At 35.2% G+C, this 20,379-nt stretch overlaps 2 protein-coding genes across 2 annotated transcripts in view; one reads left to right on the top strand and one right to left on the bottom strand.

Moving 5' to 3' along the window:
• Positions 1-3,227: 3,227 nt before the first annotated feature.
• Positions 3,228-20,379, top strand: part of LOC111055390 (metabotropic glutamate receptor 2) — a gene marked incomplete in the record, with an annotated part of 483,092 nt that continues 465,940 nt past the window's right edge. The window contains 1 exon segment of the mRNA XM_039427649.1: positions 3,228-3,565. Within this exon segment, the coding sequence (XP_039283583.1) occupies positions 3,322-3,565 (244 nt within the window).
• LOC120351234 lies at positions 8,583-10,265 on the bottom strand. Its single transcript, XM_039427650.1, has 2 exons — positions 10,118-10,265; positions 8,583-10,023 (listed from the first exon to the last, which is right to left on the bottom strand). The coding sequence occupies exon 2, from the start codon at positions 9,908-9,910 to the stop codon at positions 8,639-8,641; it is 1,272 nt and encodes a 423-aa protein (XP_039283584.1). The 5' UTR covers positions 9,911-10,023; positions 10,118-10,265; the 3' UTR covers positions 8,583-8,638.

Below are 20,379 nucleotides of genomic sequence, written 5' to 3'. Positions count from 1 at the left end.
ATTATAATGTAAGCAAAATTTGCTAGGTAAATACAAAGTTCTCCTGAGAAGCCACATAAGTCAGGCTTGTAATCCAACCTATAATAGCCTGACTTATGTGGTTTTTCAGGAGAACTTTTTTGACTAAAAAATGACCTATGTTGTTTCTGAAATGACCCGTTCAAATAGTATGAAGATCTTTAATAAATAAAAATTATATAAAGCAATATTTATTTTTAATGAAAGATATTTTTTTTTTATAATTTATAATTAAATTATTTAATAGCAATATTATTTCGCCATTGTAATTCACCACCAGCTCAATTTCAGTCTATTGTATGTCTCAAATAATTCTTATGTACTGTTTTTATCCAGGTTTTTGAGGTTGATGTGTCTCATATTATGTGCTGTGAATTCGCCTTACACTAGATGAATTATTAGTATAAACTTCTATAACTGTTTTATCTCTTTCTTTTCAGATGGAATAACATGATCGAATCATCAGATCTCCCACAAAACAAATGGAGGAAATGAATGATCATCAAACCATCGAACGATGATGACGAAATTCAACACTTTTACCGCAGTAATGATTCTTATTTCTCAAATAAACTTCACGAAACTGAAAAATCTACCAGAGAAATTGAATAATGCAGACGAGTTTCCTCAAGAATCATCGACAGTGATTGGAAATAAAAATTCTCCAGTTTTAGATTTGAACAATTCTGATATTGGAGGCAAACATGAGTCTCTAATTGAGAATGATGTGAAAATTTTAAAGAAAAACATTTTTTTCGAAAATTCTACAAAAGGTGGCAGGAATAGAATTGAGAATGAGAAGCCAATCACAGACTCAACTACAATATCCACCGATGAACCAATTGGAAATTATTCTAAAAAGTCCAACACCACGGTATCTGACAATAATTCTGGTATCATACAAGATTCTTCTCTCCAGAATTCTACATCAAATTTAATACAAAGTTATAGCAATAATGTTTACGAAAACGAAGTGCCAAAACTATACAATACAAACTCAACAACTTACCCTGCAGTAGGAACAAATTTTACGATGGATGAATCTATGAAAAATTCTTCCAATCAAAATGAAGATAATCTAAAGGAGGTTTCTTCCAGAGAGGATGTATTGTTCGATTTCAATGACACATCATCACATGATAGGAAGTTTTCAGGCCCCTCGAGTATTGATATGAAATTCAGAGGTGGTGAATCTTTAGAAGATACTTCTATCACAATCGATGATTATGAGGATATCGCACAAAAGTCTCCCGCTTCTAAATCGAATTTGAATGAGGAAAATTCTATGAAATCATTTGATTCATCTGTTGATAATAATTATTCTACCGAGTCATTTGATTCACCTGTTGATGAACTCGATGATGGATCTGCAGTGAATTATTCTGGGAGAATAGATCATGATAACCGTGGTAACAAGCAAAAGGATTCACCTGTTGATGAATCTGAGAATGATTGTGCAGTGAATCCTTCTGGTAGAATAGACCATGATAACCGTGGTAACAAGCTAAAGGATTCACCTGTTGATGAATTTGAGAACGAATCTGCAATGAATTCTTCTGATATAACAGGAAATAATGATAGTAGTAAGGAACAAGATGTGAGTAAACTAACTCCGCCTCAACAGAGAGATCATAATAGAGGAGAAGACTCGAATAGGCTGAAACTAAATTTGACAATAACCTTTACAATGGGTGATAGTACAACAGGAGAAAGCCAGTGCATTGAAAGATGCTGTAGAAACCATTTGCAACAACACGATAAATTCTTCGAGCTGACAAAATCTAGAGACGTGTTCTTGGACGGGGCAAGTGTCGTAGAAGTTCTATCAGACTACTTTCACGATTTGCTGTCAGACATGGAGCTCCGAAATTACACCTGGAATTTTATTGGAAGAAAGGTTCTTGCTACACGTAGAGGTGAATTGGATGTTGCAGAACATGTTGTAAGAAGCAAGTCCAATTTTCTAGATAGCGATCAGATAAGTAGTGTTGAAGGTATGTTGAAGAGAGAGGGTGCAACTCAGGATGAAAGTGAGATCGCAGTTGAAGGAATTGATAAAGGAATGTTGCTTGGGGAAGAACTCAGTAAAATCAATGAACTCACTGCAGAGAGTAAGGGTGTACGATCGTTGAATAAGTCACGTGATCTAAAGTTAGTTTCGAATACTAGAAAGAATGTGCCTGACATTTCATTGAACGTGAGTGATGTTACAAAAGTTGAACATTCGTCTAGACGAAGAAATATCCTGGAAATTTATGAGGAAAGAAGTAAAAATTCCAGCACAGCTGAAAGCATGAAGGATATTGCAAGTTCTGATCAGGAATCGAGAAACAATTTCAGTTTCATTGTACAACAAAGTGACGACACGCAGAACAATGTTTCAAATATTGATCCAAACTCTAAAGGTGAATTATTGGTTGAGGATGGTAGAGATAGACATCCCTCAAAATCTGTCCAACATTATGATATTATTGCAGATGAGAGTGGTCCTAGTTCTACCAAAGAACACGAATCTATTTTAAAGAATGAAGAGGAGATCTCGAATGATAGAAACTCTACAAATTCCCTTTATTCAATAATGAAGAGCAAATTGAATCGAGAAAGACACAGTAGTGATCAATCAGGAACAAATCAAATTGGAAGTGGGGTCCGTGGACAGTTTGTTACAAATCTTGATCAAAATCATCATCCAAGCTATAAGAACCTGACTAATATCCCATTTCCAGAATCAGAGAGCGGTGGAAACGTTTCAAAACCTACTGATCCATCCGATAAACGGGAAAAATCATCTATAATGGAACAGATTAGTCGGAGAACTCGTGTATCTGGAGATGATCCACAAAGAAAACTCCATAGTGCCAATGAGAGTGAATCAGAGAACATCAATTTGTTCAGGAATCGTGAAGAATCATCATCAACAGAGCAGGATAGTCGTGTGCCTCCCTCAGAGGATCTTCAGAGACCATCTATCAATTTTCCCGGTTCGCCTTCATCAGAGCTTCTCAAAGAACATCACACCAATTTTCTTGGTACACCGTCAGCAGAGGTTGTTCAAAAACCTTCCATCAATTTTCCCGGTTCGCCTCCATCAGAGCATCTCCAAAGACATTACATCAATTTTCCTGGTTCACCTTCAGCAAAATCTGTTCAAAAACAATTTGTAAATATCTCCAGTATTCCTCATCAGAACATCTTCAAAAACACTCCGATCTTACGATTCCATTTCCGCTGAACGATGCACCAGGCTTCGACCACCAGTCGACCAGCAACCAAAGCTCGCTGCAGAAGGTGTGGCCAGTCAAGATGGCGGCCGAAATGGCGGGAGATTTGATTCTGGGCGGACTGATGATGGTTCACGAGCGAGAGGAAACCATCACGTGTGGTCCGATCATGCCCGAGGGCGGGGTGCAGGCACTAGAGGTGATGCTGTACACGCTGGATGTGATCAACGCGCGCCCGGAGTCCATGTTCCAGCTGGGTGCACATGTGCTGGACGACTGTGACAAAGACACCTATGGACTCGAGATGGCCGTCGATTTCATCAAAGGTGAGTCAGACTGCTATTTTATCCAGTTTTAGAATAACTCTATCCTGATTATACTCATGATATAGTGTAATGATAAATAATTTGACAGGAGGTACCGGGTTCGATTCCCGGGCTGACAACTAATTTTTGGATAGTAGTTCTCATCGAATTTCCATCTAGCTGTCAACCCTGTTGTCAATGTCTGCAGTAGCTGAAGTCTTCGGGGTGATTTACAGCATTTATTTAGGATTTTCGTTAAATAATAATATTGGATGAATAATTTGTTTTTTCATTCTTATTGTGAATAAGAGCATAAACCAGCAAGTACAAGTATTATTGCAATTTCCATGAATGAATGGATAGAGCGTCTTCAAATCAAACATAATCTATTCTATTCATGAACATGATCCAGTACTTTGTTAATATCATTTCCTCTCACATAGACTGTGGAGAAAACATACAAAAAGATTATACAATTATGAAGATTGTTTCATTCTATGGCTAAAGCCTGGTTTTCATTAGTGGAGCTAGGTACCAAGTTATCTGGACGAGTACTAACTATCTTGTGAACTCTCCCAATAAAAACTATCATGATAGAGTAGAGTCATGGTACAGTACTAGTTTTAAGTAGAGTGCAGTTGGGATAGTACTCTACCACTCACCTTCCCCCACCACCGTTTCTCACTCTACTCTGCCACTACCATGCTAATGAAAACAGTCTCAAGCTATGAAATAAAAACACACATAATATGTTGTCAAATTCTATACAGTTCTATTTGGCACAGGACCATTCTGTACGGTTTAATGACCAAACAGTCCTGTACCAAATTAAACTATGTAGAATATTGACAACATGAATAAATATGACAACATAATGTGTTGTTCTTCTATTCCATTAAGGAACGGTTCCACAACTACATTGACAGTGACTCAGTCGAGTCTCAAGCTAGTAGAGTAGAGTCGTGCCATAGGCTATCAGGTTTAAGAAGTATTGCTATCTATTAGAAAGTATGAATATATAAAAACGTTTCAATTTATTAATTTATTAAGTGTTAATTTATTAAAAAGTATCAACACTTTAAGGTTAGTTCTGTTCACTAGACAACACTCTCTACCTACTACACTCTATCTACTCATATTCTCAATTATATGAAAACAGTTAATCGACCAAGTAAGTGGTGTAGAGTTAGCTTGCAAGAGTTAACTCTAAGAGTTAATATGCCAGTTACTCGATCACTAACTCTACTAGTGAAAACCAGGCTTAAATCAATACCTCCAGTCCTTCACTTAGCGGAACACACTGAGCGCATTCTAGAGGAAGTTTACTGAAGCTCGAAAGCCCTCATTCAAACGTGTGGCGCAGCTAGCGGGAGGAAAACGTACTTGAAACCGACACTTTCTGCCACAAAATTAATTATTATCCCTTCCATACAAAACTCATAGAGCTAAAATCATAGAGTGAAGATATTCAATAGATTATTTTGGTCCAGATTATTTGTCTCAGCTGAAATATTGTAGTGAACTTACAAATACATACAGGTGGACAGTTTGTTCTGCTGTACGTTTATCTCATTTAGCTGTTCCAGTTTATCGTCCCGTTCCCTTTTACATTTCTCTCTGGATCAATATATATTCATATATTTATTTATATATTTCCAATGTAATATGACACTAATGTAATAACATTGGTAGATAAAATAATATGGTAGTCCTTATAGGTGACAAAGTCCAAGGTAATGCGATAATTATTCCTGTATTTCACCAGTTCAAGTGCAACTCACACTGATAAGTCATTGCAATTAGACATGTCTTCATAAGCAACTATGTGAAGTATTGTGACTAAACGTGTCTGATCATGTCTTGTCTTGTCGTGACTAACTGGTATGCGCCTAGCCTTATTCCGCATTTTTACTATCTTGTTCTATAATTATCTTTTTCCTCCTACCTCATCCATACTTCAATTTATTTATTTATTCATTAGAGCAAACAATATACAATAGTCGGAAAGAAAAAAACAGGCTATTGCCCAAAACTTCTTCAATTTCCTGACCGCGTCAGCACCGTCACCGTGTTTGTTGTCCGCGCCGTCACCGACTAGTTCAGTTTACTTTTTGACGGAGACGGTGCGGGCTCGTTCAACATGGAGAGTGAACAATTATTGGAGATACGAAATTTTCCAGTTTTTTAGGATCAGAGTGATGAGAAATATGGTTGAACGAAAAAGTTAAACCAAATGTAGAAGTATAACCAAATAATAAGTCAAGCCAAAGGTATGATAGACATAATATAATAAATAATAAAATAAAAAACGAAAAGTATAAGAGAAGGAACCCGTGACTGTGTCTTAAATTTCAAATTTGAAACTAATTACGTTTAGATACATAAAGGAGAAGAAAATTAATTAAAATCTAATCAATTTATAAAGCAGAAGATAACAATTTTATTGCTGATATATATTTCCAATACATGACTAATGATTGTAGTATTGTTATTCACCGAAATATATACCAGCACTATGATTCTCATCGTCTACAGGTAATTATTTTAAATCGGATGTAACAAGCTTTAATAGTGTTATATTATTAACAATAGTTTAACACATTCAGAAATCAGACCACAGTAGCACTACAGAACTGTGACACTGCTGCCGCTCGGCTGTCGCACGGATATGTGTGTTCTCCTACCACCATCACCGTGTAACGGACGTAGCTCGGCCCTCGGCACGGGCTCGGTGCGGTTATATGTGTCCCGAGCTTTAATCGGCTGATTTCTCTCACTAGAACAGGTAGATTCTCACAACTGGAATTCCAAAGTTCCATTTGCCAATGAAATACAAAACAATGTCACGATATTCAAACATTAGGCCACATTTGTTCACAATAGCCGTTTTAGCGTTGACTATTGTTTGCAATCTATTGTTGGGAATCGAGCCCAATAATGGCTATTGTCCGTGTTCTCTCGAATTTCCGAATCAAGTTATTGTGTCTAATGCATATTACAATTCGGGGCATTTTTTAGTGTTGGGGAAATTCGGAAATTATGCATAGCCGAATCGCAAGTGGTAAATAATTGTGGTTTCTGATTTGCATGAGGTCTTTGTGTGGTTGGAAATGGTTTATGTATTCAATATACAGCGCGGAAGCTACTACCCACCCCTGTACAGTCGATTGGAGCACGAAGTACGAAAAGGGAACACTGGGAGTGCAGGGGGCTAGCGATGCCCTCTACCTAGCGCGCGAAGCACGAGTATACATATGAACATGAATGCATATTTATAAAGAAAAATGCAAAACCGTCTACTTGAATCCAGTGATTATAGAATGTAACCTCCACAGTATATATTGTAATTAATGTAATGAATGAATGTACAATGCAGTATAGAGAATGAATTACATGATAAAATTGATGTAATTGATGCAATGAATACTAGTAGTTCAGTGAACAGTAGTCCTCGCGAAGGTATAAACCGCAGCCTCCTCTTATACTGTCAATCACAGTAAATCCTGTCTGTATGTCGTGTCGGCGAGCTATCGGTGTGAAAACGGCTAATGGCTGTTGGGGTTGAGGTATCAAAAATGCTTACATCAAAAGCTAATCTCCTTCAAGACATACTGGCAATAGGACACGTTCATAGCAGAGATAGTTCGAGTGACAATACTATGTCATTTTAGTTATTAATTGCATGCGTTATTGCAGGCAATTAATAGTTTATTTAATAGTGCATAAAAATTGCATTCAATGAGGCATGCAAAACATAGTCTACACAGCTGCTGATTTTTTACCAAGTCACATTGAGATATTGAATTGCATGCGTCATGGCATACAATTTATAATCCACTCAACAACTGATTTATAAGAATGATTAATTCTATAGTCTGATTTTTACTCTAATATTGACGTATGAAGGAGGCTCCTTTCCCCTTTTATATTATTGTTGGAATGGAAAGTTTCCAAAAACCTTGTATATATGTCGACGCGCAATTTAGAAAGGAACATACCTGTCAAATTTTTCATGAAAATCTATGACTGCGTTTCGCCGTATAAATGCGCAACATATAAACATATAAACATTTGAACATTAAGAGAAATGTCAAACCGTCGACTTGAATCTTAGACCTTCACTTTTGGTAAATTGTGAATCGAACAATTAACCACATTCCATGTACACAGAACGGGCCCAATGTGAACCAAAAACTGTGATTTACGTTGAAAAGGGTGCCTTATGTAACATCCAAGTGGAATGTATCTTAATACGATAGTTTTTGAATGGATATTACAACTGTATCCGTATTTGTGACGATATTTAATTCAAATTTTGTGAAAAGTGTCAGAGCTAAATAGAACGGGTTGATAACTAGATAAATGAGTGGAATACTCCATTCTGAAACAGGATTTATTTCAATATCAACCCTTCGAAATTCAAAATTCATCAGTCATATCTCGAATACGTATTCTCTGAGTGTTAATCTTTGGTGAAAACACAAATTTTAAACTTAACCTCACTTTGAACTATTTATGTGCCAAAATCAAGGAATTGAAGAAGTTTTGGGCAATTGCCTGTTTCTCTTTCCAAATATCGTGTTTGTGACTGTTCTAATAAATAAATATTTCCTACAATCTGTGCAAGAGAGTGCACAATTTTGGTAGAGAGATAGTGGGAAGGATATTTTGGATATTCTTCCCGAAGAATGGACATTGATATGTCCAAAGCTCCGCCAATTTATGTAGATGCTGATCGATATTATCTATAGCTATTACAAATTGCTTTTTTCGTATCATATACAGTTCAATAATTATTTTCTTAGTCTATATTATGTAAATTCATCTATAATTTTGCTGTATTGTAAGCTATTTTATATAAGTGTAAAAGCCAATATATATTGTAATCTACATGGATAAAGTACTCAATCAAATCAATCAAGAGTACATTTTCTGTAACATGTATTGCAAAGTAAAATCACATGAACAGCTGAACAAAAATTAACGAGAAAAATATTTTTAACAGAATCATAGTAGAGTTAAAATTAACTCAGTGGTTCAATTCAACATCTTTGCAAAGGTTTAATTCTTGTAGACATGAATATGAGAACAAAATTAGAGAATCAATAAATTGATGAGGAGAATGGGCCATATTTCCATAGCATGTTGGAGAGTGTGAGAGTGACTGTATTGACATTTCATATCTTCCCCCATCTGATCATCCGAATATTCGTCATCCACAGCTTCCTCTCCTTCTAATTGCACAATTTTCTGTTTTGGATTTGCATTGTCCTCATAATAATAGTCATCGGGTAGAGTGGTTGTCTCCATGGTGATTGGCCACTCCTCGAAAACCAGCGTCGACATCTCCCAATCGGGAAACGGCCTGGTCGCAAGTGTCATCTCGGCACTAATCGGAGCATCAGACCATTCCTTAGCTTTATACAACACATATTTGTCCTCATCTTTAAAGTCCTCATTATCTTCGTTTCTCAAATATTTCTCAAATGATTCTTTGTAGAGACTGATGTCTAAAAACCCATTTGCTGAATCACTATCAGAGAGAGGGTTCTTTGGCAGGTGTGGGAATTCATTTTCAAAAATTGCTCCTCCACGCAACTTATTACGCCATCCCCTCCCATTCATGGGGCAGTCCGGTGCCCCCACTCTGTACAACATACCCTGCACAACATTATTGCAGACTACAGGAGCACCCACATCGTGGATACAAACACCCACATCACCTGTAGTCTGTGCACAGAAACCGAATCTGTCTTTGCTCGTGTACTTGGGGGGACTATTCCTAGAGCTAGAACAATCGTTCAGCATTCCTTTCAAATTTAATACACGTACGGAAGGTTGAAATTTTGGAAAAATATTTGTATCCTTTTGATCGTCATAACCTATCATATAACAGTCTTCTTCATTCATTTCTTCAATGTTGAATTTCTTGGTGCTGAGTGGTGCATTGGTTATACCGTAAGGATGCCTACCCACACTGAACATGACAAAATTCCCATTTAAATATTTACGAAACTCTTTGTATTCCTGCATCACGTGGAACTTATGTACTTCATACATATTATTTGTAGCGAAAATGTGGGGATTAGATGTATTCAACGTGTAGAAGCCACTTGCTACATAAATTAGATACGCAGGGGAGACTAGCCAAGATGCAATTATTGTATCATGTAATTTACCCCTTTCGTCCATACCAAGGAAACAAACAGAGCTTGTGGCAAACCACTTGTCTCCCACATGGAATCCCATACAGGGTCGCCACCACTGACCTTTATGACCACCAGAGATTCTTACCATTATTACAGCTAACCATTGCAGTTGGAAGCTGGCTTGTAACTGGGGCGTGTATTGCAAACCTCCATACATTTTTCAAGATTATGATTTCACAAAATTCACAATGCTATTCGTCTTATATTGCAGCAATATTCTGCATCAAATACAAATCTCTATCCCAGGTACCGTTTGGTTTCTCGCCAATACTGAAATAACATCAGAATGTAAGTTAATCAAATGTAAATTGCACAGCTATAGCACCATTTTTCTCCAAATGAGAATAACAATTTAAGACATTACCTTCTCTCAACATGAAAAATTATGTTCTGAAGATTAAGTTGTAAACATGTATTGTCACTCACACTTCGATCAGCAAGGAATTAGTAAACGTAATTAACACAAAAACACAGATCAAATCTCAAATATTTTTCAGGCTTCTTTAATCTATCATTAGGTCTCAGAATTTCCATTATGAAAGTTATGTTGTTTTTCTAGTTTGCATCATGCTAGCCTGACTACATGGGAGAAGAAGAAAAGATAATTATTCTATGACTGACCATAGAACATCTGTCAAATTATCATGAATGTTGTCATCAAAAACTTGAGAAAGGTACTTAGGTTGCAGAGTCGACACATAAAGTTGAAAACACGCATTTGACTTATTACTTTCCTTGCCCTATTACCATAGGTAAGGAAAGTTATGCTTTCCGAAAAAAAATTCAGGTACCCCAATTTCTAAAGTTCTATACGTTTCAAGGTCCCCTGAGTCCAAAAAAGTGGTTTTTGGGTATTGGTCAGTATGTGTGTGTTTGTGTGTATGAGTGTATATGTGTCTGTGTACACGATATCTCACCTCACAATCAACGGAATGACTTAAAATTTGGAACATAAGGTCCTTACAATATAAGGATCCGACACGAACAATTTCAATCAAATGCAAATCAGGATGGCGGCTAAAATGGCAAAAATTTTGTCGAAAACAGGGTTTTTCGCGATTTTCTCGAAAACGGCTCCAAGATTTTGATCAAATTTATACCTTGAGAAGTTATTGATAAGATCTACCAACTGCCACAAGTCTCATATATCTGTAGAAATTTCAGGAGCTTCGCCTCATCTATGCAAAGTTTGATTTTCAGATTCCCAATTATCATGCTTCAGATAGAGATTCCCAATTATCATGCTTCTCTTTAGGTGGAAAAGATTGAGCATGAAAATCTCTTCAATTAATGTTCAGTAACATTTTCACCTAAAATTGAAAATAAGCTTGAAATTCGATAAAAAATGATTATTCAATTGCAAACTGTCGGCAAGTGTTGATTCTATTAGATCATTCACTATGAAGATATTGCAGACCTCGTATGTCTCCATCGCACGAGGGGTAGGAATGAGGACTTTTGAAATGTTTACCTTCTGAGTAGTCCAAACAAAGCTGCAGAGTCAAATATTGTGTTCCAAACGCTCCCTCCAAATTTCCCTTTCAATATAATTTATTGATCTATCGTTGTTAAACTGAAGATTTTACACTCAACAATATAACAGCTGCAACAATCGTCGGGAGATGCGTAATATAAAGAAATAATACATCAAATTGAAGAGAATGTAATGCTCTATGAGCTCATGATTAGCACGGATTTTTTCAGTCAATTTTTAAAAAGTTATAAGGCCAAAAAGATGAAAAAATCGGAGCCGGAAGGGTTTTCTTGAAAATGTGACACATTCGAGAGCTCATATCTTGAAAACTATGAGAGACATGGAAAAATGTTACAAATGAAACTTGTATGCTAATCTAAAAGCTTCAATTTTGAAATGCAATACAATTTTCGGAAGACGCATATTGTTCGAGATATGTGCAAAAAGCCAAAATATGGTACTTCCAAACCATCCGCACCCCCTTAGCACAGGGGATAGTAGTTAGGACTTTTAAAATTCTTATTATTCTTCTCGCTCACCTGAGTGAAGAAATATATTGGTAGATGTAGAATGAATATTGAAGAACTGTCTTATTCAGTAATCAATGTTGTAAATATAAGAGTATAATATATAAGCCCGCCGACTTGCCTTCACGATCGACGAATCATGTGCCTTGGCGTAAAAGTTTGGCCAATTGCGAAGTGTGCCTAAAATGCTAGTCGAAGTGAAAAACTTGAATCGATCTATTGACGCGCTTTACTTTCCTTGTCCTATTACCATAGGTAAGGAAAGTATTGCTTTCCGAAAAAAATTAAGGTACCCCAATTTCTAAATTTATGTACGTTTCAAGGTCCCCTGAGTCAAAAAAGTGGTTTTTGGGTATTGGTCTGTATGTGTGTGTGTGTGTGTGTGTGTGTGTGTGGGTGTTTGTGTGTGTGTGTGTGTGTGTATAGGTGCGTACAGATATACGCGCCGCGAACATGAGCAATTCACTTTAATCAGCTGATGCCAAGCTTTTTATATCTGTATCTTACCGTTTCTGTAAAAATACAGATATAGTAAGCTGATTAAGAGTGAATTGCTCATGTTCGCGGCGCGTATATCTGTACGCACCTTATGATGTATGTGCGTCTGTGTACACGATATCTCATCTCCCAATTAACGGATTTACTTGAATTTGGAGCTTAAGGTCCTTAGTCTATACTATAAGAATCCGACACGAACAATTTCGATCAAATGCAATTCAAGATGGCGGATAAAATGGCGAAAATGTTGTCAAAAACAGGGTTTTCGCGATTTTCTCGGAAACGGCTCCAACGATTTTGATCAAATTCATACCTAAAGAAGTCATTGAAAAGCTCTATCAACTGCCACAAGTCCGATATCTGTAAAAACATCAGGAGCACCGGCCCATCTATACAAAGTTTGATTTTAGATTCCCAATTATCATGCTTCAGATTCAATTTGAACAAAAAAATTCGAGTGGAAAAGATTGAGCATAAAAGTCTCTACAATTAATGTTCAGTAACATTTTTACCTTAAAATTGAAAATAAGCTCACAATTCAAGAAAATAAGATTATTCAATTGCAAACTGTTGGCAACTGTTGATTCTATTAAACCATTCACTATGAAGAGATAGCAGACTTCGTGTGTCTGCGGCGCTATTGTCCTGTCACCAGCTGGCTCAGATCTTAAAATAGTAGACTTGAGATGCGCGTGAACACTAGCGTCAGTTGATCAATTTTCATAACGGCAAGGAAAGTAGTGTGAGTGCGCCACACCCGATTTTTGAGCTGTAGATAGTGAAATTACCAACAATTTTTTTCCAAGAAAATCTCACTACACTATCGATAAAATGAAATATTGAATGATTTAGCTAAAAACTGACAAACATATATGATTTCTCTTCTCAACATTCAGTTAGCAATCAAAATCTTTTCAGATACCACAATCTTTCCGATTAGGTTTTGATGTTTTTAGACAATTATTTCTATTTCTGTCAACTTTAATTCCAGTATTTTCAAGCTTGTTAAGCATTTCTGGAACAATTCTCTACTCTATAAATTCGATCTTGAACACGATCGGTGATATTATTCCATAAGACACGTAATTTTATAATTCAATACAGGCAATAATTATAACGGCAGAATATTTTTTCAATGCAAGAGGTTTTAAAAAAAGCAGCGAATCAAACAATCTCATTCTCTCTATCTCACACTCTCTCTCTCACACACACTTACTTTCTCATAATTGTTTTTATATTTGTTGTTGCATATTTTATTCTTGCTCATTAATTCCATATATTGTGATGTACCAAAGATTGTACAGCCCTCAAACTATATATAGATTTATTTATAGGCCGTTATGAGACAAAATAAATGCTATCACCGAAAAACACTCCAATCTTATCTGAGGTGGATAGACGACTGTTATCTACCCTACAAAGTATGAAATAAATAAATCAGTAATTTATTATATACCTTTCAAAATTCGTCAACGGAAAAACCATATATGTTTGTATGTTTATTCATTTGATCAGTAACACCATATTTGAAGGTTAGTTTTGAAACAAATCATAACCCCAAAACAGACCAAAGCTAACTTGTTAACAAGTAGCAAATTGAGAAGGCAGTTCGACTAATAATCGATCATAAAAATTATATAATATTAAATTTTTCATTTTTATATTTTAATTTCTATGCTGAATAGGCCTGAATATTTATTATTGAACTATCATAAAAATATACTTGTTAGATATATGTAGACAATTGGCTTAGCCATATATGATGATTGAGGGTCGATAGGCTAACATATAAAAAAAAAACCATAAACAAAAAAAGAAATATTTATTCATTATTATGTTCGTTATTATTATAAGCATATATATTCTTATATTATGTCTACTCTATGTTATAAAAGCATGTCTATGTTCTATAATCATTAGCTATCCGTCGAAGCTAATTACAAATGCATATCATCATAGACGAATTCTATTATTTATTTGTGTATTATTATAATTATATGAACTAAATGATAATTTGGAACAACTTAAAATCAGGAATTTCGCCCTATTCAAAAGCTTTAAAGTTGGACACATTGACACCACCCATTCAGCGTATTGGTTACGTCACAGAATCTGACCAATCCCGAATTAATATGTAAATTTGGCAAGATAAATTCGAAGAAGAAACACTAGTGGAAATTAGAAGAGGAAGACTCGAGGCCATTTTGCAAGAATCATCGGTAGGATGCAGACCTAGTCCACATATTAATTGTTCAAAAGCTTTAATTTCTGTTTAATGTAATTCAATCTTTGTCTTTCTGTTTAAAAAAAAAGTTGTTCCAGAGTTCCTATAACAATTGTGATATTAAGATTTCCAATTTCATTTAAATAAACCCCGAAATTTCATCAGTGAAGTCTGTTCAACGTTTTTTCGCCACGCGGAAGGATCCAGCCGGAACGATATATTCTACGGCCGAATATATTTCGAAAACCAAAAACGGAAACAAAAGTCTACGTAAGTTATTCGAATATATAAAAGGGGATCCCCATAAATCTACGAAAATTGCACAGCGTACAAATTCGTCCATTTAAGAAAAGTCATGACTATAGTTTTAAGGGTACGAAAGTTATCATAATTGATTTTTATAGTATTAAATAAATTTAAATATCCAAGCTGTACTTAGCCAAAAGGTCTATTTTCCTTAGGCGAAACCACACCCTGAGAATAATTTTAATTATTAATTTGTTCCATTTTCTGAATCATAGTTTTGTATTAACTTATTTTTGCCTATTTAACTAGTGCAGTTTATGACCCTTTCCAAGGGCTATTATCCATTTTATTTTGTTCAATCAAAGAGTACCGAATTTTTACATAATATTCATAATTTAAAGATTCAGATCCGCTATCAACCAATATTCATTCTATATCGATTAAAAATCATAATTTGTAAAATCTGTTCATTATTTATTCAATATTTGCTGTAAAAGTATATCTTTCAGAATATATCCATTTTACCGTTTCATTAAACTGGGTTTACTTCATTACACCTCCAAATTCGTTCTTTCTCGACTGACACATATTGATCGTGCAGGACACAGCCTGTTTTGCAATAGTCAGACATTATCGAGTATAGTATCTATTATTAGACTATTATTTCTTCTGGTGGTAAATGGTGGTCGATTTTCTTATCAAGTAATAAATCTTTTTATTGGGAATATCCCGCAGAATCAAATAATAAATCGACTCCCACTAGCCTACCACACCGAGGTGAAGTGAATCCTGCATTATCAGCCGATCAACGTCGCAAGGAGAGGTAATAGATCGTATAGACAACATTAGAATTAAACTCGGTACTCGAAATATTTACTATTTTGGTTCAGCATTTTGCCTTCATACAACCTATAGTACTTATCAGAGACCTGGTTCGCATGGATTTGCCATTCTGTCTGTTGTTTCATGCGGTCTAATATCTTTCCAAACTACGGCACAATTATTGGATTCTAATATATTAGTCATCATTTGGAGAAAAAGTTCACTCCAAAATTACTATCTCTGTCTGATCCTAGTGACAGCATAATTTACACTCAGCAGATTCAAGTTGAACTGCATTTTATTATTAAATTGGATTTAATTCCATCTCACTACAATATAACCACTCACAGCGTAAGGTCAGAAATTCAGATCCCTTACTTCGGCTACCTTTGTAGACCGCCAAACCCTCTATTGAGCAAATTAACTTTTCAATCTGTTCAATCCATACACCAGTCATTCTACTTAGATACTCTGAATTAAATGATACCGACAATCCAGTTAAACAAAGGCTGGTCAACCTAACCTACAACTACCTACCGTTAAGTCATAACCTCAAATACTGTAATTGTTCAATCATTTTATTTAACCCAACCATTTTAATTATTAATTCCTTTTTACTGTATATCCACCCCCCTCCACAGAGCAAAATAGGCTGCAATATTCGCCAACACAAGGTAAGACCTACTATACGAAGAAATCGTACTCATGGTTGAACGATTATAATCTTAGTTTTTTGTCTTATAATTCAAATTATATATTTCCGTGTCCCCCCCCCTTGGAGTAAGATTATGACACATGTCCTCCCCATGGAGCGGATCTGTGACACATGACGCTTCAACGTGAGGCTGGACTATGACAATGTAATTATATGCTTTATTTGTTGAATGGTGTACCTTTCATTTACAATCCTGTCCCCATGCATGACCAATCTTGTACTAGTATTTTTATTATTATTGACAAATTAATAAAATTATCAACCAACTATATTCTTCAATGAATGAGTTGGACAAATCAGCGATATATAGTATTGATCATTATCGCTTCTATAGTATTGATCATTATCGATATAATTATTATAGTATTGATCATTATTCAGAAATATTACGTTCTCAAGATTTATTCAAATGGTTCAACACACTAAAGTCAAATTGACTGAAACACAGGGTCATAGAACTAAGCCTAAGCAGTTGTACAAATCATAGAAAGTATAAGGAATTCTAACTAAAATACCGTCGTTGATCATACTCGGTATTATCTCACACTGCTGACCCCTTTGTCAGATGGTAGCGAGTTTGATTGGTGTCGGTACTATATTGTCTTGTGCAATATTTAGAATCCTTTTATTTATCTACCTCTTCAGCATCTAAAATATTGTAGAGTCAATCAGAGCAGCGGTAAGGATTGCAGATTGATAAAGCGGCAGCAGTTTGCAGTAATTGATAGCAGAATCTATATATATATAAGCGAAATGGCACTCACTCACTGACTGACTGACTGACTCACTCACTCGCAAAACTAAAAATCTACCGGACCAAAAACGTTCAAATTTGGTAGGTATGTTCAGTTGGCCCTTTAGAGGCGCACTGAGAAATCTTTTGGCAATATTTTAACTCTAAGGGTGGTTTTCAAGGTTTAAAGTTCGTCTTTTAGCATGTATATTCTTCTTCTCCCAATCTCTTAATATAATTGAAATTTCCATATCATATGTTACTATAGAACTATATCTAGACAGAGTACCTCTTCGAAACAGTTGTTAACTGGCAACTAAATTAATAATTTTGTCAGGTTGGCATTAAGTTGAGTTGACTTTGTTAGGTTGGAACCAAGTTGAAGATTTAAATCGCGGAAAAATTGATTGGACACTGCTACTTCAATCCTGGGGATATTATGTTACTAGCAGTCAGGCTCGAACCGGGCCCAAGTTGGCAAGAACCGGAGACATCATCATGACAACCAACGCAGATGCTATGAGAACTATGTAGAAGAACTGTGAAAAAAGCAAATAGGCAGAGACTATTTATACAAAGCTACTAATTTCCATACATTTTCAATTCATATCAATACTTTTCAATACTCACTTCAATACATTTTCAGTTCGTAGTGCGAACGCTATTTTTCGCCACACACAAAAATACACAATATATATATATATATTATATATATATATATATATATATATATATATATATATATATATATATATATAAATAGCGTTCGCACCACGGGCAAAAATGTTTTTCCGGCTCTCAATCTTTTCTAATCCTCGGCCTACGGCCTCGGACTTGAAAACCGATTTCGAGCCGGAGAAATCTCATTTTCTGCCCTAGGTGCGAAATATACTATTTCCTACAGTTACCTTGAAAAGTGACCATTCCTGCACTGATTGCAGAACGCAAAAAATCACTTTCCCACTCTAGTGCGCAAAGTATTACTTTGCGTACTCTCAACAAAGTATTAAGTATCATCTTGCAGCCATCCCGATCAGCTGTTGACATTGTTGGGGTGTATTTTGAATGCGAACTCATTGATTATACATTTTGAATATTATCAATTATTCATTATTTCAAATAATATTTTTTCTATTTATTAATTGATTGGTTGGAAAATTATTCAGAAATTAAGATTTACTCAAAATTATTCAAATTTTCAAATAAAGTGGATTAATTAAATTTTTGATTTGAATAAATTATCAATTATTAATTTTCAATTGGATTATCAAGTTTAAAATAAATTTAAGTTGATATTAATAACAAAATTATACAGACTAACATTCTATGTATTTCAGCCATCATTTCACCCATAATCAATCACTCCTCATATTCAACGGTAGCTGTACAAAAAATTTAATGTGAAATACATGAGCAAAGTTCCTCTGCTGCACTCAAGAAACCATTCCACCCACACCTACGGCTCATGCGTAAACGTTTCTTCCGGTGCAGCAAACTGTCACTTTGCGCACTAGTTGCACAAATAACTATTAAAGAATGAAACTGAAAAATTGTCGAGTACAGATAACTTGATTGTATTTTTTGATGTCGAGGTAGCCATATTATATCAAAATTCAACTACTGGATTGTCGCAGGAGCTGTGGATAATCATCAGTTCTATTGTTCAGTTGATTAGAATCCTATTGGATTTCAATTGAATATCGATTGAATTATGATCAAATTCATATTGAATGTTGCGTCAGCCAGGACTCTTGATTAATGTCAATACTGTAACGAATTCTCCTATTGTTTTGTCAGAAAGGCTGCGAATCCACTAGTACTATTGTTCAGTTGATTAGAATCCTATTGATTGAATTCCTATTCAATTATGATCAAATTCCTATTGAATGTTGCGTCTGCCAGGACTCTTGATTAATGTCAATACTATAACGAATTCTTGCATTGTTTTGTCAGGCAGACTGCGAATCCACTAGTACTATTGTTCAGTTGATTAGAATCCTATTGATTGAATTCTTATTGAATTATATGATCAAATTCCTATTGAATGTTGCGTCAGCCAGGACTCTTGATTAATGTCAATACTGTAACGAATTCTTCTATTGTGTTGTCGGAAAGGCTGTGAATTCATTAGTACTATTGTTCAGTTGATTGGAATCCTATTGATTGAATTCCTATTCAATTATGATCGAATTCCTATTGAATGTTGCATCAGCCAGGACTCTTGATTAATGTCAATACTGTAACGAATTCTCCTATTGTTTTGTCAGAAAGGCTGCAGCTCTACTAGTACTATTGTTCAGTTGATTGGAATCCTATTGATTGAATTCTTATTGAATTATATGATCAAATTCCTATTGGATGTTGCGTCAGCCAGGACTCTTGATTAATGTCAATACTGTAACGAATTCTTCTATTGTGTTGTCGGAAAGGCTGCGAATTCACTAGTACTATTGTTCAGTTGATTGGAATCCTATTGATTGAATTCCTATTCAATTATGATCAAATTCCTATTGAATGTTGCATCAGCCAGGACTCTTGATTAATGTCAATACTGTAACGAATTCTCCTATTGTTTTGTCAGAAAGGCTGCAGCTCTACTAGTACTATTGTTCAGTTGATTAGAATCATATTCATTGAATTCTTATTGAATTATATGATCAAATTCCTATTGAATGTTGCATCAGCCTGGACTCTTGATTAATGTCAATACTGTAACGAATTCTTCTATTGTTTTGTCAGAAATGCTGCGAATTTACTAGTTCTCTTGTACAGTTGATTATATTTATATTGAATGTTGATTGAATCTTATTGATTCATGATTGAATTCCTATTCAATAATGCGTCAGCCAGCACTCTTGATTGATATCAATACTGGGAATAAATTCTCCTATTGATTTGTTAGACAGGCTTCAAATAATCAATAGTTTTATTGTTAAGTTGATCAGAATCCTACTGTATATTGATTCAATTCATATTGACTGTTGCGTCATCTAGAACTTATAATTAATGTAAATACAGTGGAAACGCTTCTCCTGTAACCAAAGCCCTACGTAAAAACTTTTTTTTTATTTGATATACCAATATTGTATCAGTATAAAATACCAATACAATATACAAAATACTGGATTTTTCTAATTTAATACTTTGACATGACATAACAACTACCTAATATGTTTCTTAGCTCATGATATATAGTATAACATGACAAACATCAAGAAAATATCTAATGAGAGAAGGTATTATTGTTTAATCGAATTTATAACAGGAAAATTCGGGTCGATGTCAAACGAAGCAAACGACAGAAGAGTCCTGCGACAGTCGAGGCCAGCGACGGTAGAGACCTGCGACATGTGAGGCCAGCGACGGTAGAGGACTCCTGAAAAAGAG

The sequence above is a fragment of the Nilaparvata lugens genome, chromosome 5, assembly GCF_014356525.2.
Source record: "Nilaparvata lugens isolate BPH chromosome 5, ASM1435652v1, whole genome shotgun sequence".
Lineage (NCBI taxonomy): Eukaryota > Metazoa > Arthropoda > Insecta > Hemiptera > Delphacidae > Nilaparvata > Nilaparvata lugens.
This window is presented reverse-complemented; position numbering and strand designations above follow the sequence as displayed.

Excerpts from the sequence above, each read along its gene's own strand:
- LOC120351234 (XM_039427650.1), bottom strand. The coding sequence starts at position 9,910 with ATGTATGGAGGTTTGCAATACACGCCCCAGTTACAAGCCAGCTTCCAA.